The sequence below is a fragment of the Notothenia rossii genome, assembly GCF_949606895.1.
Source record: "Notothenia rossii genome assembly, chromosome: 9".
NCBI classification, from domain to species: Eukaryota; Metazoa; Chordata; class Actinopteri; order Perciformes; family Nototheniidae; genus Notothenia; species Notothenia rossii.
The window spans coordinates 2,108,479-2,130,430 of NC_136907.1; the positions used below are offsets into that span (position 1 = coordinate 2,108,479).

Here is a 21,952-nt window from a genome sequence, read left to right on the forward strand (position 1 = left end):
GGTAATTTATAAGAAATAAACACTGATATATTAATTTAATTATGTTATACCGTTTTCAAACGATGTATTTCTGCATTTACTAATTTAATTACTTGTACTTTTACTCCTAGTACTTTAGTTAAGTTATTATAAAAAAATTACTTTACTAACAAAAAAAATGGGAAAATCGTGTTGATGAACACGAATCAATAGATTACATTTTATTCGTGCCTATAACACGAAATGCCGTGTAACCTTTGTAACAGTCTTCTACACACTTAGGTCGGCAGCTCCTTCAAAATGAAACGAGAATCTATGCAGTTTTTCCTCTTCTGTGTTCTGAGGTTATGAGCCGACCATTAGTCAAGTTTGTTTTCATAATGTTCTGTATGCTAATTTAAAAAAAGGGTAACCAGTTTGTTTATAAAGTATAAATATACATTTTCAAAACAAATGGAATACAAGCTATATGCATTACTCTCACCACAGTGGCCTAATCTAAAAAAAATAGAAATATGTCTCGTCACCTATTTTCTGTCTAATACTAAAAAGTGGTGTTTTGTATAATTTATAATGTTTTGAATTTGCTATAAAAGGTCAATAACAGATGGTTTTTTTGTGTTCAATCACAGTATGTATTTACCATGTTATACCCCTTGTGTTTTTGGGTCCTGTTGAAATAAAATGTTTTAAAACTTGATTTAATAAAGTCATGTCAATCATCTTCTTTGATCCCAGTGTGACACAAACAGCTTTGTTCAGTCTGAAACAATTTATAACCTAGAGACATAATATAACTGAAGAACATGTTGTGTATTCTATGTGTTGAGAATTCTGAACATTTTCTGCCTTACAATAAAGGAACTTATTTTAATTAAGCTGTATTTGTCTTTTTAAAAGGAAAGAACAACTAGCATATATAAAAAACAAAACAATAAATCACCAACACATGTATACATAACACAAAACAAGGTTCTTTTAAATGTTGTTTGAAGTCAAATGTTAACTATCCGTATTATATTCACTTCAGATGAATAGTATCAGAAAATGTCAAATAAGAAACCAAAGTATATCAGTAGGTGATTCTCTTTGCCATTGTTTTCATCTAGTCTATACTTTTACAACAATTAAACTCTTGGTTTTGGTGGGCCACCCCAAGATTTTCAGTGGCCCCATTCGGCCACCGCTATGAAACATGTCTGGAGGCGCCACTGTGCGGGACGGGCAGCTACTGTCTAAACCAGGGGTCTGCAACCTTTTTGACCAAAAGAGCCATTTTGCTCCTTTTCCAAAACATTTTTTTTGTCTGGAGCCGCAAAACATATTTCATAGCTTGATAGCTAATAAAGTTGTATTTATTGTTATATCAGACAAAAACTAGTTTTTTTGCATTTATTAGGCTATTTATTACATTATTTAAAACTGTTAACCTCTAATAAGAAACAGGCCTACTTTAAAATAAATTAAACACAGCACTTGGGGAGTCCTCTGCACATTTGAAGGAAAACAAATATTATTAAAATGTGCCCACTTTGAAATAAATAAAACATATAGCTGCACCCTAAAAATAGTTAAAGATAGGGTAGGTAAGAATGGAGAAACCAGCTCGAGTGCGCTAGAATTTGAAAATACACAACCGGAAAAAATATGCCTCTTCCTTCAGACTTCCTCACAGAGCCCCTCCTCCAACACAGACGAACGCGCACATGACCAATGAGGCCACGAGATAAATGTGTGCACAGATGCAAGGCTGACAGGCAGGGAGGCCATCCAGTTATTTTAGCCGGGCCGGCTCAGATGATTGGTTGTGCTTTTCACAGCGCTACGGCTTCCAGAGATTCATTTTTGTATGTATTTATTGTCAAAGCATTTAATATATTCATTGCTATCGGGATGTTAAGAGCATTCCATGGAATATAACAAAAAGGGTTTTCTGAAATAAATTACATACCGCATTGAATTATGACTGAAGATCGTCAGCTGTCTTCCTCTCCGTGTTGTTCCCGTTGTTTCTCGATACGTAAAGGCTGCAGCACCTTTGACAACTTCTCTCTACATATCAAACATACCGGTAAACCAGCATCGTTTGCTGTGAAAGCATATAACTCTGTCCACACAGAATTAAATCCTGTGTTCCTCCGGTACTTTCTTTGATTTATCCATAGTTCGCTCATCGAGCCGGGGGTCAGGTTATTCACCCGCAGGAAAAGGCGCTCGCGCGGGACCGTAGCAGGATGTGACGCATATTTTAGTTGACCTAATTAAAACCGTTTTGTTTGTTATTTATGTATCACCTCAAAATACAAGATACAAAACATTTTCAACCATGCAACAAAATATAAATAGTCCTACAAATACTTTTATTTTATTTCCTTCTTATTTTTTGTCTAAGCTCAAGGGAGCCAGAGCAGAGGGCTTAAAGGGCCGCATGCGGCCCGTGGGCCGCGGGTTGCCGACCCCTGGTCTAAACTAAATACTGCCGTGATGAAACGCCATATCATGGATTATCAAGGATTCTCTCTGAAACAGTATGGAGCTCAAAGGCTTTCTCTCTTGCCGGTTATACCACAAGGTGAGTTCCTTTTTACTTCCTGCTTCTTCACACACATGCTCTCCATTACAGGTTAGCTCTGAGTGTTAGCCATGCTAATGTAAACACCGACCATATTACGTCCTAAACAGTCGGGCATTGTTTCTGATAGCAACGTTTCTGATAGGCCCGTGGGTCCACATTTCAGATATGACGTCATATCGGACGCAAATCTGGATCAGCTCCGTTGTTCCCCGTTTTTAGGGATTTGGGTACGGAGGGAAAGAGAGAGGGTTTTATTTTCTGACACTTTGTGAGTTCCCGGACACACCAGGGAAACATCTTTATGTATAAAAGACATCAAAAAGTGCATTTTGCATGATAGGAGATCTTTAATGGAGTTCAGTTTACATAGAAAATAGAAAAGCATCCTTTAGATATTAATTTAGTAGTTTTATCAAACTACAGTTCTCGACTTTACCAAACTTTTAAACTGCAAACATTTCAAATGCAGGACAACTTGTTAGTTTTTAATATTCGTTTACACAAAGTTATTGGGATTAGGCTTGATGATTCCATCTTGGAAAGACAGAGAAGGAAGCGTAAACACGACAAGAATCTTGAGAAATATCTCAGTTTATTTAAGTTTGTATAAAAGTGAACCAACATGGCTGTTCTATATTTTCATAAAATACTATTTAATCATCTGGTATAATTAAATAGTAATTTACGTTATTTCACAAAATATTACTAAGTCACTGCTGTGTGTCATTGCATCAACGGTGCAGAACATACAGTATCACACAGAACACGGTCAAATATTAAAACAATTCAACATTTCTGAATACGTTCCCTTTTTAACCAAGTTTAGATATATGTATTGTTTAACATAACAACAGTTGACAATAAAGCACAAGAGAAGTATATTCATCTCATTTCATCCCATTTCAGTTTTTTGCAGACTCCATTTCCCAAATAATATATAGTTCCAGAAACCAACGACAACAGCGGTTAGTGGTAAACCCAAAAACGAGATTTAAAGTCGTTTTAAACTTGTGTCTGATGTCACACTGCCGTATGACTTCTCTTCAGGATGTGCTTCCATCTTTAAAAACAACTTCATTTTAAGTTACTTTGTACTTTTGATAAAAAACAACGTATCACCATGCAATATTGTGGTGCAGAGGTGACATATTTTTGTTGGTCAGCATCTTCCTTGTTCCCTCGACAGAAAGCCAATGGGATTTTTCCATTGGATTTTGTATTATAGAAAATAATCTCTGTGGTGTTTATGATATTTACAAGTCTTTTTCAGCAGGATAATCTCCACATATTAACACCGATTTATGATTTTTGAAATAAAAAGCTAATGTTGGGCTATAAAGGAACTACAGCTCGGTCACATGACTTCACATTACCACCGCTAAGCTAAAGGCGGCTAATGTTGGGCTATAAAGGCACTACAGCTCGGTCACATGACTTCACGTCACCACCGCTAAGCTAAAGGAGGCTAATGTTGGGCTATAAAGGAACTACAGCTCGGTCACATGACTTCACGTCACCACCGCTAAGCTAAAGGCGGCTAATGTTGGGCTATAAAGGAACTACAGCACGGTCACATGACTTCACATTACCACCGCTAAGCTAAAGGTGGCTAATGTTGGGCTATAAAGGAACTACATCACGGTCACATGACTTCACATTACCACCGCTAAGCTAAAGGTGGCTAATGTTGGGCTATAAAGGAACTACATCACGGTCACATGACTTCACATTACCACCGCTAAGCTAAAGGAGGCTAATGTTGGGCTATAAAGGAACTACAGCTCGGTCACATGACTTCACATTACCACCGCTAAGCTAAAGGTGGCTAATGTTGGGCTATAAAGGAACTACATCACGGTCACATGACTTCACATTACCACCGCTAAGCTAAAGGAGGCTAATGTTGGGCTATAAAGGAACTACAGCTCGGTCACATGACTTCACATTACCACCGCTAAGCTAAAGGAGGCTAATGTTGGGCTATAAAGGAACTACATCACGGTCACATGACTTCAAGTCACCACCGCTAAGCTAAAGGAGGCTAATGTTGGGCTATAAAGGAACTACAGCTCGGTCACATGACTTCACATTACCACCGCTAAGCTAAAGGTGGCTAATGTTGGGCTATAAAGGAACTACATCACGGTCACATGACTTCACATTACCACCGCTAAGCTAAAGGAGGCTAATGTTGGGCTATAAAGGAACTACAGCTCGGTCACATGACTTCACATTACCACCGCTAAGCTAAAGGTGGCTAATGTTGGGCTATAAAGGAACTACAGCGCGGTCACATGACTTCACATCACCACCACTAAGCTAAAGGCGGCTAATGTTGGGCTATAAAGGAACTACAGCTCGGTCACATGACTTCACATCACCACCGCTAAGCTAAAGGCGGCTAATGTTGGGCGTGATGACATTTAGACACTTGTTAGCAACCTCTGTTTTTAAATTCTTCAGTGGGGTATTTACTTGTGTATTTTATAGAACAAAACGTTGAAATCTCTTCTGCTTGTTTTAACCACAGACCTTCAGGCTAACAACCAAAAACACATTCAGAAAACCATTGACTTCAAGACAAGGGAGCAGGAAATGCTAAAATGCTAACCTACATCTTTGTTTTAGTATCTTTTACCTTGCACCACTCGATCACATTATATAGAGAAACCTCAGGAAATGGTTTTGAGGTCCTTCCTAAGATCCAGGCAGATTTGCAGTAAAATGCTTTCTGGATTCAGGAGAGTATCAGAAGGACACCTGCTGTTGTTTGGAGAGTTGAAACGGACAGGCTTTCAGGTCAAACTGATGGACGAGCGGGCAGGTGTGAGAGAACCGTTGAGGTTTGGGGAACTGGTGTAGCATGGAGGGTTGTCCGATTCAGGAGATCCAATACTGTTGTTGGAGGAGTCGTCGAGGGAAGGTTCCTGCAAAACAGGACGACTTCAGACCAACAGAGGTGGGAGGAGTACTCAGATCTTGTACTTTAGTAAAAGTAGAAGTACTCAGATCTTGTTCTTTAGTAAAAGTAGAAGTACTCAGATCATGTACTTGAGTAAAAGTAGAAGTACCAGAGTGTAGGAATACTCTGTTACAGTAAAAGTCCTGTATTCAAAATGTTACTCAAGTAAAAGTAGAAAAGTATTCTCATCAAAATATAGTGAAAGACAGTAAAAGTAGTCATTGTGCAGATTGGTCCATTTCAGAATAATAGATATGATATGTTTTATAATGATTGATCATGAAAGTGTTCTCAAAGCTGGTAAAGGTGCAGCTAGTCTGAATGACTTTGTATACTGCAGGGTAGCTTGTGGATTTACTCCAGGTGGAACTAAAGTCTGATTTAACACTTGATTATATTTCACATCATTCATCCAGATCTGTGAAGTAACTAAAGGGATTAAATACATGTAGTAAATGTACTTAGTCACTTCCCACGTCTGAAGACCAATTCTGCTAACAATTATCTACCAGGTTAATTAAATACGAGTGCATTTGTACTTTAGATCATAGATAGTTTTACCTTCTGCTGCAGGACGTAAAGCGACGTCACAGCATTTATTCCATTACGCTCCGTCCTTTTGGGAAGCAAATCATCTGTGGCACAAAGTGGAGGGTCATTCATTAACACTGCATTCTAGGTGTTGGGATTAAGCCTCTTTTTGTAGATTATATGATCACTTTATGTGAAAGATGTTTACGTTACTCTACCTGTGTGAGTGATTCGTAAGCAATCAGAGTAGTCATTGTATCTGTAGACAGGGTTTCCAGCTGGGTGGTGGTGCCTTTGCCTATCAACATGACACCAAAGCATTATGTCATAGTATGATGATTTAAAAAACAGTCTTTAGCTTGCCGTACATAAGCTGAATGGTTTGCAAATTCAAATCCATTGATTTGAATGTAAAAGCAGGAATGGCGCAAACTCAAACACGAGAACTACTTTTCAAGGAGTGATGGATCCGGAGTTGGTAGTAATTACATTTTTGGAAAGGCAGCAGTGTACGCTGGCAAATATCTAAAACTTCCATACAAATACATCTTTGGTGATTATATGGAGGGAAGTGTATCCTTTAAGTTCAGGGTTAACGTTATGTTAGATACAAATCCGACCAGTGTTTCCACCATAGTTGTTTTAAGAGCACCCTGAACACAGAGGAGATCTCGTGGCACGGTTAGCTGGTTTCATTAAGCTAGGCGCAACCTGCCTCATCGCCTCGGAAAATGTGTGTCAAAAAAAGTGCACGATCCTTTAAGCTTCTTAGCAATTCTTACTTTTTGTTAGGCGTCCAGCAGGCACATATTGTGACCAACGTGATGAGGAGGAAGATGCCTCCAGTGGAGAGGATGATGTAGAGTGAACTCCTTCCTGTCAGCATAGGCAACATTACAGGTAACACACATTATAAACAGAAAAACAAGGGATCGTGCCAGGCAGGATTTTACAGAACATTACTTGTTGAGTATTGATAAAATATTGGAGTAAGGCTACATTTAAACCACAGGTAATGTTGGCCACTTGAATTTCGAAAGACTTTGGGATGGATTACCATGAAATAAATCCATAGTGGCCTGAGAGTAGATTCCTATTACTTTGGTGATCCAATGTGTTGAGATTCATATTCCTGATTTTGAATGAAATATTTCAACATCGATTGGGGGGATTGCCATAACATTTGAATGTATAATTAATTGTGATCAGAGCTGGTCGTTATCTGTCATATTGAGCGTTTCCAATACTTCTAGGTATAACCGATTATTGTAAACAAACAAATCTAACTGAACAAATCTTATTTATGTCCGGTTGTATCGTCCAACGGGTCATATGACAAATTTTTATAGGAAACAACACAAACATACCAGTAAGGTAACGTTGTATTCCCTTAAACATGATTGGTATTAGTAGGAGCCATGGGTGTTGTTGGTGTGTCAGTTTATTTAAGTTATACGTATAGTGCAATATCATTTTGAATACTTGGTGGCGGGGTTTAGCTGCACCGGGTGTATATAAAGAGGTCATAGGTGACAGGAGAGAGGAGGACACGGAAGGAGAGAGCATACAGATCCACCAGCCCGGCAGATGCTCATCACAACAACTAAAACTGTACAATTAAACCCTGGTATGTAAACGCTGAATAAACCTCATTATAAACTGCAACAAAGGACCGGAGAGTCATCTGTTTGTGTCTGCGTCTGGATCACTCTTCAGCCCTTCTGTGAAGTAATGGCAAAAATATATAGGACAGAAACAGGAAATTGTCATTACAGTATGGAATAGAAGTGTTATTAAATATAACTTACTGTAGACGGTCAGTTTGATGGGCAGGCTCGTCATATTGCCTACAGGATTCTCCACCATGCAGATGTAGATATCGTCGTCCGCCATCAAGACTCGCATGATGGTCAGGAACTTCTGATCCGGAGACAACACGAACCGCGTCATGTTGCTCAGCTGCTTCCCCCCTTTGAACCACCTGTATGCAGTCTTGGTACCATTATCATGGGAGCAGTTCAGGACCACGTTTTCACTGAGCTCCAGAACCGATGTCGTCTCCATGTGGATGAAGGGCCTGGATATAGACTCTGGATATAGGAGATACAATCATTTCCAACATGTAAACAGACAAAGAAACAACAGTACTACGAAGCGGGATTTGTGGTTAGCGAGGTCACTTCACGGTTTCCAGTCCTACGATGCTGGTTCACTTCTTACCGGGGTGAAGAGCCATCGTAACTTCTTCTCCAGAGCAGGTTAAGTTCAAGATAAGAGATCAACTCGAGTTAAAGCTCTGTCTACTGACCAATCAGAGCTCGGTGCCCAAAGTTTAAGACCATGAAGTTACATATTCCAGGCTCAAGGAAACACAAAGACGGCCTGCAATGAATTACCGACTGTGCAACGTTTAAAGAAAATCACTGCAAACCTTGTAGAATCTGACTATTATGAGATTTGTGGCAAGCAAGCTTACTGAAATCCTATAATGATCCACAACATTAACGATAAAGGATTCTATTCTATTCTAACATTAGTTACCGGAGAAATGCACTCGTAGCCGGACTGAAAAACCCTGGGTTGAATTACAGAGTTGATGACCAACGTCGTAGGATCAAGTTTGTTAGGGTTAGTTAAGCCAGAAGCTTCAGCCGGTTGGTCTAATCCAAAACATACGCGTTCTCGCTAAACGGTACTACGACGCGGGTTATCAAGTGGATCGCTTAAACCAGCCGTGTCCTATCTAGTTAGGTGCGCGTTCACATGAAAGGGGTGGTATCTGGAGCATTCGACCAATCACAAACATGGAGAAGCCTACTGACAGCGCAGCGTCATACTTCCTGAATGAAAAGTCAACTATAATCAGGGGTGCACACAACTTTCTCAGTGAGGTACTCAGATGAGTACCTGGAGTCAGTGTTTGGTACTCCAACTTCCGGCTCCCCTCAAAGTTCCCATGAAGCTCTCTGTATCGCGAATGTCAGCGGGTGGGGGTGCTAGTGGAGTATGATGAAGCCCTCTGTATCGCAAATGTCAACGGGGGGGGGTAGTAGTAGAGTGCAGAGCTTCGTGACCACAGAGCGTGTGAACGTTGTGATCAGCTGTTTTAGCGCAGTGCTGCTGTACAGGCCGACGTTAACAGCCGCCCTGTCTGTGCACACGGAGACCAACTCCGTCGTCCGATGATCTAACCGCCTTCTGGAAAAGCTTCACATACATCAGTACGCAAATGCGCTTTGTTACACAAGTGACGGTACGCATTTCAGATTGTTGCCGCGCATGCGTACCTGCGTACCAGTTATGTGCACCCCTGACTATAATATTAGACAAATATGAAGAAGTTAAACTTTAAACATCCATGACTTAAACACTTTATCCAGGATAAAAGCCACATAGCTGCACCTGCAAGGTGAATACAGCTGGTAACAGAACAAGTGTTTGAATGCGTACATGAACAGGTTTATGATATCACTGCCCCGTCTAAGACACAATCTGACTTTCATTACATTTGTCTCTAGTGTTTCGTCAACTTAATGTGTTGCTTAAAATAATACTTCTGCATCCAGTATGTGACACTGTGAGTGTTGCACGGCCAGATACGGCTCAGCTGACTCAGATAAGGAGATATATGATACATTATGATGTGATATGATATGAATGATAATGGGACACATTGACGTCTGCACTCAAAGTGCCGCGGACTGTAGGCTACATAATATTACTTTGATCCGGTTACTTATGTTGTGGCAGATATTTAATTAAGCTTTCTTAACATAATAGTATAATAATAGTTATAATAGTCCGATTGCTCTGAAGATAGGAGGTGATACTCTATTAATTTTCACGTTCACACAGTCGTTGATTTTGTTCCGGCCGAATTTCCTGCAACGGCAGTTTAAACTGTATTTCCTCCACACACTGAGCTCTGATTGGTCAGCAGACGTGGTGCTTTCACTGTGTTGATCTCTTATCCTGGAACCTATCCTGCTTCGGAGCACAGACTAGGTTCCAGGATAATTCACCATGGAGATCTAGCCCGCTAAAAAGTGAACCAGCTTCGTAGGACCGGAAACCCCGAGTTTTCCCTGAAGTTATCCGGCTAAGCGAAAATCCTGCTTCGTAGTAGGCCTCTGGTCCCTTTATTTGTTTTGACGCACTACGTTTAGTAACCTTGAGATAGTGAGTGAGAGTCTATAGTAAGACAGAGCCCATGTGAATCAGTCCCAAAAATGCTTATAAGATAAGAGGTACTTTATTGATCCTAAATTGGGACGTTATTGCATTGCAGCAGCATAAAAAACAACAGAACAAAACAAGGCATTGCACATAAGTAGAAATTAAACATCTCAAAGCAGAATTAAAACAGCATTCAAAAGTAGAAATTATACAGTAGACCGTGAAGATAAAAAAATCGATATACTCTGACTATAGAACACTATTGAAGGGCTTTAGACACAATCATAGTGAAGCCAAGTTCCTTGCATAGATCTGTCTTCCAATGTCTCTGAGAAAATTGGTGAAATATTTATTATAGATAATGTCATTAGTAGCTGTTCCCCCCCATAGCATAGATAACTGATATACAACTCTCTATTTGAGAAGTAGATGACCCTACTTTGCCACCACTGACATTATTGCTATTTTACCAGCCTGTTAATCAAGACTCTATTTGAATGTCTTTAGTCTCGTTTTCTCACCGTCCACGGTCAGTGTGATGCTTCCCTCTCCAGTGAACGTATCGTCTGTGATGGAGATCTCCACGTCGTACGTCCCGTTGTCGGAGAGCCGGAGGTTGTGGAGGAGCAGAGTCCCGTTCTCAAACACCAGGATTCGGTCTCGATACTCCGGCCTCAGCGTCCCAATGATGTCGGTTCCTATCGACTGCACCACAGTGATGGACTTCTCCCTCTTCAGCTGCCACTTGATGACGGGCAGATCCAGACTGAAGCTGTTGTAGCAGACGGAGAGAACGGCTTCCCCCCCAACGGTGCCTCTGAGGAGGGTATTAGGGATGCTCATATTCACCGCCAACACCCCACCTGCAGAGAGACAGAGAAACAGAGACGAGGCATTTGAGTCCTGCAAGGTTACCCCGTTCATATCGATGTCTCGAAAACACATGTTGGCGACTGGAAGACATCCAGTGTTTGGTCTTTTCCTGAACCATCCTTCAGTGTCTCAACTGAGAGAGGACCACAAACACAATAACAAATATAATACCATTTTGAGATTTGGGGATATTTATCTCCCATTCTTTCACTTTTTCTGACATTTTCAACACCAAACATGTCGTTGATGTCTCTGTTTAGTGAACGACTGCAATCTAAAAGCCTGTACATTATTTATATCACACTTTATCAGTCGAAAAATGCAGGAAATGACTTTTTTAATGCAGTATTTTCTGATTTATGGCGCAACACAAAGATATTTCGCTCTGTGCAAACCTTTGACTCTAATATGTCATCAAAATGAAACAAGAATATGAACCTGGCTTTATCCAATGTTCACACGAGTTCTATATCCTGACCTTCATCTACACTGTCTCAACTGAAAGAGGACCAGAAACACATTTTATAATAACATGTGGAGACTTTGGGATATTTATCTCCCATTCTTTTACTTTTGGACATTTTACAGACCAAACATGTCGTTGATGTCACTGTTTACCAAACTACCACTTTTTCTGAAAAATGCATAAAATGATTCAATATATGTTAAACACATGGTTTATACCTGTAACTACTGGGGTTGCATTTCTTCTGATTACCTCATTTGGGCGAGCACATTTGCCGCGCGCAAGCCTATCGTATGTAATCGTTGTTGCACACAGGCAAAATATAAAAGCTGATCATTATTCGATGTGGGCACTATCGTGTCAAATGATCATATAATAATTCAAAACATATAGTCTTATACTCTGATTGCCTTTTACTCTGTTAAATTGTATTTTGAGTCTTGTATGTGTTTAACAGAGACAGATGTTAAGGGTTTACATTTCAGGAGGGCAAAGGAAGTAAGGTGGATTTGCAAAGGACTGGGAGGTTTAATGGTTTCATGATGGGGATGTTTAGATGAGGCCTAAGAGAATTGATGGGTGGGACCATTTGGCTATTCTCTCGACTGTGAGCTGTGTTCTGGGTGCAGAACTTCTCTATCCTCTGAGGATGAAGTAGATTAGATTAGATTACTTGATTGTCATCATTACATAATGCATACAGAGTGCAAGTCAGTTATATACACATCTATCAGCAGTCTGTACACAATAAATGCACTATGCAAATACACAAGTAAAGGTATATAGATGTCAAATGTATAAATAAAAACATATACAGTGAGGCGAGAGTAGGCGAGGTTTTCCTACATTTGGGATCGACTTCACTTTCTTTATTATTTTATTAAATATAACAAAAGACAAACTTTGTCCCTGAATCATTGATCAGTTTCTCTTCAGAGCTTCCTCCACAGGCACCACGCCCCGTCTCCTCTGGATACTGAGCAGCTTCACGTGTCACCAGCTGTCATTCCTCGGGATGGGCTAACAACGGGGGGGATTGTTTCTGCAGATCTCCTTCTTGCCAGTTCATGAAAACAACACTGGGTGCAATCCAGATGCAATGCTAGCTCTGCAGAAACAGAGCAGCTCAGTGATGACACACATCCACAGCTGGGAATAAATAAAACCACTTTCTGTAGAAACAATACTGTATTACCGCACAAAGGGTGGGCACAAGGCTGGGCACAAGGCTGTGCAAGCTCCCACACAGTCTAATGCCACCCAAGTCACCAGCAACAAATAACACCTTTGTGATCGTTCTGCAGAGTCTTCACTTCCACAGACATTACATAATGTTACGTATAACACAAGAGGAAGTATTCAGATGCTCTGCTTTGCTTAGAGGCGAAAAGTAGACAAAGTGTTAAACAGAAGAATGCAGAAAAAACACCCAATAAACGAATAATGTTCAGAATAAGTTTTAAAAAATGTTCAAATGTTCGGCTATATTAATAAACGGTTGTCTAGTAAACACTTTTGAGTTTTTCTATGCCCAAATCTCTATCATTGAAGTCACTCAAGCTGTCAGACATATTTAGTAAAGCAGACAACCCTATATTTAACTCAAAAAGTACAATATTTGAGTACTTATTTTCATTTCACCCCTGCAGAACATTGCAGAAATCACCAAAAACATCTGGTAATACTTTTTTTTTTTAAGCGTGTACATGTTTTATTTATATTTCATTTGAATATACAACTATAAAAATGTCTTATAATATGAAATGCTGTTGTTTACTTCTATACTCTACTGGGGGGACCCTCTGGTTGTTTCATGAACCTCAAAATCAAACCTGCACTTTGTATTTTCTTTATTCCTTTATACTGACACCATCATTTATCAGCTGTAACTTATTTGCTGCATCATAAACACACTCTTTCAGATGCAATGCATAGACAAGCAACTGTGACGTGAGAGTAGAAGCTGTTGCATACCTGAATTGTAGGAACTGAGACACAGGAGCAATACAATCCAGGGGATGATTTGAGTTTTTGCAGCAGCCTCCGTCTTCATCTTGCTCTCGGTCTTGTGTTGCTGTCAGCGCAGCAGCATGATCTGAGACTGACGGAGAACACAGTCCTTCTTTCAGCCTCGGTCAGAACATGCTGTTCTCAGCGGGAACAAATGTCTGTGTGTGGGCGTTTGTTTACACAGCTCCCTGTTTCTAATGTTAAACAACTCATATGTATTCAATTCTATTGCAATGTAAATACTGCTATATTTTTTAATGTTATTATAGTTTACTTAAAATAGTTTTCTATCTGTGTTTTTAATTCTTGTTTTACTTTTATGTCTGCACCACGACATCAAGTCAAATTCCTCGTGCTGTAGGTGTCAACCTGGTGATAAACCTGATCCTGATTCTGATGTTAATACACACAACAAAAACACTGTTGGCGTCAACAACAATTGGGTTGAAACAAACACGACACATGTGATTTTTTTAATTGAAATGAAAGGAATTATAGTTATTTTTGCACACTTTTGTTTATTTATATACAATTTACAGTGAACATTGCAAAACATTACTGTAAATGTACACAATACATTTCACAGCGTATCTGAAGTTAATTTGTTCTTTGATCGTCTGAAGAACATAAATCCAATGTGTATCTCCCAAAATGACAACCTTTTAGAATAAAAAAGTCAACATACGAAATAGGCGAAATGCTGAAACCATGAATTATATCAAATATAAATAACGTTTTATTTGATTGTATAAAGGGATATTTATGTGTTGTTTTAGAAGTATGTTGGTCTGTTGCAGTGTATTCATATGTATTTTTCATATTGTACATTGTATTTTCTTTTATAGTTATCTTTCTACTGTTGATAAGAATACATTTACTGTTTTATTTTCTATTTTATTATAACTATAAAGTACCATCATCAAAATATAGTTAAGGTAGCGACAGTAAAAGTAGTCATTGTGCAAATTGGTCCATTTCAGAATAATATATATGATATGTTTTATAATGATTGATCATGAAAGTGTTCTCAAAGCTGGTAAAGGTGCAGCTAGTTTGAATGACTTTGTATACTGCAGGGTAGCTGGTGGATTTACTCCAGGTGGAACTAAAGTCTGATTTAACACTTGGTTATATTTCACATCCTTCATCCACATCTGTAAAGTAACTAAAGGTATTAAATACATGTAGTGGAGGAAAAGTACACAGCAGCATAACATGGAAATACTCAAGTAAAGTACAAGTACCTCAAAATTGTTCGAAAGTACAGTACTTGAGTAAATGTACTTACTTACTTCCCTCCTCTGAGTATATCACATTAAAGCCTCTGTGATGAAGTCATCAAATGTGTACCTGTGACTTTAAGAAGACTTCATCACCAACAGCCAATCAGGGAAGAAGCCAAGTTGCTTAGTAACAGACATAAACAGACAGTGTTCTTTCCTTGTTGCTATGCAGCTCAGATGCAGATGTTGTTTTTGACTCGCAGCTTCAGTGAGTTGTTGTTGTTGTTGTTGTTGTTGTTGTTGTTTGTTTGTTTGTTGTTCTCTGCTCCTGGTTGACTCTGTGCTCCTGGCATGGCGGAGATAAAGCCCTGTGAGCCCTCGGTGCTCTACAACCTGCTGAACAGGAGCGGCGCGAGGCTAGCGGAGATCAACTACCTCTGTCTGATCGGTAAGAGACAGAGATGAGAAGTACACACACATCCTTACAGATACTCGTTTAAAGAAATACTCTGGTAGAAGTAGAAGTACTGACTAAACTTCTTTCCTCAAGTCAGTACCCATAACTAGCAGGTGTTTTAAAGAGTACCTGACCTCCCTTTATATTAATAGAACAATAATGTCATTGTTAGCTAATGAATGTTTCCATGCTGAACAACGGCAACATGACAACGTTTTCATTGGTCCCTCTTCTTTAGAGAAGACCAGGAAATGATGGATACACGGATCGTGTTCAAATCAATAGGCACGCAATGACTCTAAATAATAATGATCACGCCACCAAACACACATTCAGACTAAAGGAACCAGCCTGTTTGGAAAATGAGAGAAGTAGAAAGTACAGGTATTTGAGTTCAACATGTAAGAAGTAGAAAGTACAGGTATTTGTGTTCAACATGTAAGAAGTAGAAAGTACATTTACCCAAGTACTGTACTTTTAATTTTAAGGTACTTGTACTTCACTTGAGTATTTCTATTTTATGCTACTTCGTACTTTCTATACATTTCAAGTAAACTACGTACTTTTTACTTCACTACATTTGTTTAACAGTTTTAGCTAAATTAATTAAGTGCATCTCTAAAAATGTAACTAGTGGACTAACTCTTAACGCATGTCACGGTCTGTCTGTGTATTTTCTCTGTTCATCTCCTGTGTGTGTGTGTGTGTGTGTGTGTGTGTGTGTGTGTGTGTGTGTGTGTGTGTGTGTGTGTGTATACACGTGTGTGTGTATACGTGTGTGTGTATACGTGTGTGTATACGTGCCTATTGGTGTCCTAAGGGAAGTATTGGTGACCACAATGTGAGTTGGGTTTCGTTCTTTGGCTGTCGCTCACTTCTTTATGTCTCTTTCTAGATGCTCGTGAAACCCAAGATTACAGAACAAGCCACATCATAACAGCCAAGACTGTCAAAACGGTACGGATGTGGTAAACTTATGCTGGCATGATGGAAGTAATGACCAGGCTTTTTAGACAGCAGGAAGTAAGACACGTTAAGATTGTGCAGCACTTTAATTGAGATTCTAATGTTAAGAGATATACAAACGTTTTGTGTTCGTGACTAGAGGACAAAGTGTTGTTTATTGATTGCACATGTTGATGCTTTTGTCTTATCCTTCAGCCCATCTCTGATCTCATGTTGTTAGGTAAATGATTCTTGATACTTGAGTATGCTTTAAGACGTCACATCTCTCCATAGGGTTTACCTTATCTTGTTACAAACCGTGTAGCAGCTCATTCCTTAAAACAGAATAAGATAAGAAGTACTTTGTTGATCCCAATTTCAGACATTCTTTACCGAAAGAAGCCTCAGATTGCTTATATGAAATATGAAGGGGATATTTCAGGCTGGTTATATTAATAAGTTAAGTAGCTGCGGGCCAATACAAAATGGACCACGGGCCGCAGCTTGGAAACCCCAGATACAAAAACAAACAAACTGCAATTCAGCTCAGCCTCTTACTTATTTTACTTTCTAGGGTTGTTTGGTTGAAATAATCTATATTATATGATCTTGAGTTGTAAGCCATGCTCGTGAGTTTCATCCTTTAGTTTATTTAAGGAGACCTTTGTGCCATGAATGTGCACATGTCTGTTTGCAGCTAATATTGAGCATAGCATCGTGTAACATTGTAAAAGGTCTAAAGGTATAATGCTATGTAAACTAAAAAGAAGTGTATGGATTCTGTTATTCTTTAGACAGACACATATTCTCTTGGCGGACTTGACGCAAGTATTCTGGCTCTTATAATGTTTTACAAAAATATAATAATGTCTTCAATCAGCAGTGTGTCTGTTTCTATTTTGTTATATCTTGTTATGTCTTGAGTGTCTAAGGTTTCGGATCCACAACAGTTTTCTTTCGTGTTAAATATCTGACTTCTTGTGTGTGCAGGATTCAGAAGGCGTGTTCCTGCTGCCCGAGGCTCTGGAGGTGGACAGCATGCAGCACGTGGTCGTCTACGACAGCAACACCAGCTCCATACAGGAAGACAGTAAGGAACTAAACAGGACTAGTGTCTGCTAAATAGCGCAGAAGCTACCCCCCCCCCCCCTCACTTCTGTGGTAGCATTAGGCAGTGCTCCCGTTATGCTCCTCAGCCAGAAATAAGTTCAGGACAATACAATGTGCATCGAGCCGGTCAATATTGCAAAATGAAGCCTGGGGTTGAATCACCATGTGTTTCATTTCATAATAATCACCGTCTTGATGTCCATTATCCCGCCTGTTAGACAGATGATTTGTCACATAATACTGGTTTTCAATTATTAAATTGACCTTATAATGAGTAAGTAAAAGTAAGTAATCAGAAAACATTCTTTAATCAAAAGAAAATCAATGATATCTTTAAAAACTACTACTCCTATTATATCAGCTTTGTGCAGTGATGCAAAACGACACCATATTTGTAGTTTCTTTTTGGAAGGCAAAGAGGTGTTGTGATGAGGGGTTTTAAAGCATATCTGCCGATTAGATCAAATATGAAAGTCAGCCGATTTACTGTTGATACTGCAAGGAGGCGTATTGTGTGAAGAGAAATGAAAGATGTTGTATAGTAACATACATCTCAACAAATGTTCATATTCTCCACAAAAAGTTCTGTTATAGTGAACCAAAAGTCAAAAATAAATGGACTTAAACAATCAAAAGTAAAAGTGGTAATTATGCATACAAATATCCTCCGTGTGTGTCATATGTATTATATATATATGACATTATTAGATTGTTGATATTGTTGCATGAAGCAGCTTTAATGATGTTTATGTTTATCTCATGTTGTTGTTTATCTGCAGGTCGAGCGCTGCTCTGTGCTCGAGTTCTCTCTGAAGTCTCTCTCTCTCCGGTGCTCGTGGTGATCGGAGGCTTTCAGAGGTTCACCGCTCTGTACACCTACCTGAGGACGGAGAAAATCATGTACACCATCACAGTGAGACACACATGCACACACACACACACACACACACACACACACACACACACACACACACACACACACACACACACACACACACACACACACACACACACACACACACACACACACACACACACACACACACACACACACACACACACACACACACACACACACACACACACACACACACACACACACACACACACACACTCTCACAAACACATACATACACACACACACATCACAACAGAGCCGGCCAGCTAACCAATCAGAGCAGACTGGGCTTTGGTTTCTGGGTATTTTTAATCTTCAAGCCCATTTAATTACAAAATATAGTTTAACGTTACTTTTTGCACAATATGTGGCTTTAAAAGAGACTGAAAGTACTTCTTCCTATAGCAGGACAGTGCATCCGCTCTTGTGGACCTGTAGCTTTCGTCCAAGTCAAACTGTTTATATAATGAAGCCTTTCCGTGTGTTTCTGTCTGGTCTCAGGAGCTGGAGAGTCTGAAGCAGTATCCGGTGGAGATCCTCTCAGGACTCCTGTACCTCGGAGACGAGAAGCAGAGCGCCGACTGCAGCATCCTCAGAGAGATGAAGATCAGCCTCATCATCCTCCTCTCTCAGCAGTGAGACACGTCGTTACAGAACACTCTCTGAGGGTTTCATCTGCTCTGGATTAATATGACTTTGTTTCTATATCTAGATCCATGAAGGGGAATCAGGCCATCGTTAACTTCCCGGTGGACGACTCAGTGAAATCTGACTTATACTCCAGCTTTGAAAGAATCTGTGATCTGATTGGTAAGTCTTTACTTTGAATTAATCAGAAATAAAACAAAACCTCCCTCCCAATGTATTTAACTTCAGGACTACATTGTGGGACCTTGAATCTCTGACTTCATTGAAACCATGCTTTGATATATTTCTTTACTGAATGAGCCATAAATACAGTCTTTGTCACATAGATCTGTTTGATAATGTGGAGTTTTTTCTCGTTCAATGATCCATAAATATTGATCTCTCTCTGCTGTCTTCAGCCTCGACCATCGACTCGGGCTCTCGGGTTCTGATCGCTTCTCCTCGAGGTCGAAGTCGCTGCAGCGCCGTCACCATCGCCTTCCTCATGAAGCACCGAAAACACACACTGCAGGTGAGTGTGTGTGTGTGTGTGTGTGTGTGTGTGTGTGTGTGTGTGTGTGTGTGTGTGTGTGTGTGTGTGTGTGTGTGTGTGTGTGTGTGTGTGTGTGTGTGTGTGTGTGTGTGTGTGTGTGTGTGTGTGTGTGTGTGTGTGTGTGTGTGTGTGTGTGTGTGTGTGTGTGTGTGTGTGTGTGTGTGTGTGTGTGTGTGTGTGTGTGTGTGTGTGTGTGTGTGTGTGTGTGTGTGTGTGTGTGTGTGTGTAGATCTTGAGTCAAAATAGGAGTACTCAGATCTTGTACTTGAGTCAAAGTAGAAGTACTCAGATCTTGTACTTGAGTCAAAGTGGAAGTACTCAGGTCTTGTACTTGAGTAAAAGTAGAAGTACTCAGGTCTTGTACTTGAGTAAAAGTAGAAGTACTCAGATCTTGTACTTGAGTCAAAGTAGAAGTACTCAGATCTTGTACTTGAGTCAAAGTGGAAGTACTCAGGTCTTGTACTTGAGTAAAAGTAGAAGTACTCAGATCTTGTACTTGAGTCAAAGTAGAAGTACTCAGATCTTGTACTTGAGTCAAAGTAGAAGTACTCAGATCTTGTACTTGAGTCAAAGTGGAAGTACTCAGGTCTTGTACTTGAGTAAAAGTAGAAGTACTCAGATCTTGTACTTGAGTAAAAGTAGAAGTACTCAGATCTTGTAGTTGAGTAAAAGTAGAAGTACTCAGATCTTGTACTTGAGTAAAAGTAGAAGTACTCAGATCTTGTACTTGAGTCAAAGTAGAAGTACTCAGATCTTGTAGTTGAGCAAAAGTAGAAGTACTCAGATCTTGTACTTGAGTAAAAGTAGAAGTACTCAGGTCTTGTACTTGAGTAAAAGTAGAAGTACTCAGATCTTGTAGTTGAGTAAAAGTAGAAGTACTCAGATCTTGTACTCGAGAATACAATACTTTAAATACTTTAAAAAGTGGAAAAGTTAATTAACAATTACAAATAAAATGAAAAATATTAAATCAAAAATAACAAATATAAACAAAACAATATAAGATATTATTGACAATTAAAATAAAAAGTCAAAAATATAAAAGGATCCCATAATGCTGAGGTTGTGATGTGTTCAGGAGGCCTGGAGCTTGGTGCTCGGATGTAAACCCGACATGAGGCCGAACGCTGGGTTCCTGCAGCAGCTGGAGGCCTGGGAGCTGCACCTCACGGGGAGGAGAGAGACCGACACCTCACTCCTGTAAATAAACCAAGGATTCAACAACAACTACAATGATTTCATGGTATTTTGAACATTTTAAAAGCGAGGAATTAGAGTTATAGAGGATGTGTGGGGGTGATGCGCAATATTTATTAAAGTAAATTATCAGAGAATTAAAAGAGCCTTTTAGTGGAAGTTAGGATTTAAAATGAAATGAAGAAACTGCAGAAACTGAATCTCACCTTTAAAGGTCTCATGGCCATTTCTACTGATCATAGTTCCATTGTTGAGGTCTACGAGAATAGATTTATATTTTTCAATGTTCCAAACTCACATTGGTTTCTCAAACAGCATCTCTGTATAGTATGTGTATTCACCCCCTTCCTACACGGCTTGTTGGAGCTCCTGCCCCCCCCTCCCTGTGAGCCCAGTGTGCTCTGATTGGTTGGGACGTTGAGAGGCTCGTTGCTGCGAGGAGCGGACAGGTTTCCGTGTCGGCGATACAGCGAGAACAAGCGAAACTCATCCTGAGCACACACACACTCACAGCCGAAGTAAAAACAATAAGTGTGGCTTGATATTGAGTAAGAAAAAGGTTTCTAACGCTGAGAGAATGGGTCTGCGGAGAGCATTTCTCCACCATCCCAACTTGTCTATTACCAGCGTTCAGGGAGCTCTATGCAAGTCAATGGGACTCCCTGTTAGTTAACCAAGGGGTCCTGGTGTGTGAGGTGCTCCGTGGATTGGTCCATTTGGGCCAATCCGGTCATTTGTTGTTGATCTGGGTGTTCACACGTCACAGAACCCAGGAAGAAAACAATGGAAAAAGATAAATGTCCAACGAGGCGTTCTGGGGCAGCACAGACAGGTCTTCTCTGTGTTAGAGTGTTACTCTCTACAGGGTGTACTTTGAGGGTTTGTGACTCTGCAGACCGTTTACATGCAGACAAACCTTCATAACACGCAAGGGGACGGGTCATAACCGGAAAAGCATGACATGGGACCTTTAAGTATTTTCAGCACATGAGGAGATCAGGAAGAGACAGCCACGGACATTGCCGTTTGAAAGCGCTGGAGACGCTGTAGTACATATGCCAGGCCTGTAGATGGTGCTGTTCTCACAGAATCAGCCCATGCAAAGACAGTGTTAAATTGAGCGAAATGAGGAATGGCTAAAATGCATGATCTGTTTGGTATTTTGAAAAATAAAAAGTATAAATATGCCTTATATAGGTATGGTCCTACACTATATTATTCAGATATAGCATGATAGGTCCACTTTAAACATAAGTGAAATGAAAAAGTATTTAAAGGTTTGATTTATTGATTCTGTTTTTATCATATAAAAGTGACTCATATTTATTTTTAAAACAGCAGGGGCCCTTTCTCATTTCTCTAATTCCCCT

The 21,952-nt window shown here is 39.7% G+C and overlaps 2 protein-coding genes across 2 annotated transcripts; one reads left to right on the top strand and one right to left on the bottom strand.

The window, feature by feature from the left end:
• Positions 1-3,129: 3,129 nt before the first annotated feature.
• LOC307019058 (hepatic and glial cell adhesion molecule-like) lies at positions 3,130-13,673 on the bottom strand. The gene is made up of 7 exons (XM_079649677.1): positions 13,537-13,673; positions 10,745-11,086; positions 7,856-8,137; positions 6,830-6,923; positions 6,266-6,345; positions 6,078-6,151; positions 3,130-5,481 (listed from the first exon to the last, which is right to left on the bottom strand). The coding sequence occupies exons 1-7, from the start codon at positions 13,613-13,615 to the stop codon at positions 5,350-5,352; spliced, it is 1,083 nt and encodes a 360-aa protein (XP_079505803.1). The 5' UTR covers positions 13,616-13,673; the 3' UTR covers positions 3,130-5,349.
• A 797-nt stretch (positions 13,674-14,470) lies between these two features.
• Positions 14,471-21,952, top strand: styxl1 (serine/threonine/tyrosine interacting-like 1). The gene is made up of 8 exons (XM_079649679.1): positions 14,471-15,243; positions 16,148-16,209; positions 17,188-17,287; positions 18,087-18,220; positions 18,707-18,840; positions 18,918-19,015; positions 19,252-19,364; positions 20,464-21,952. The coding sequence occupies exons 1-8, from the start codon at positions 15,147-15,149 to the stop codon at positions 20,587-20,589; spliced, it is 864 nt and encodes a 287-aa protein (XP_079505805.1). The 5' UTR covers positions 14,471-15,146; the 3' UTR covers positions 20,590-21,952.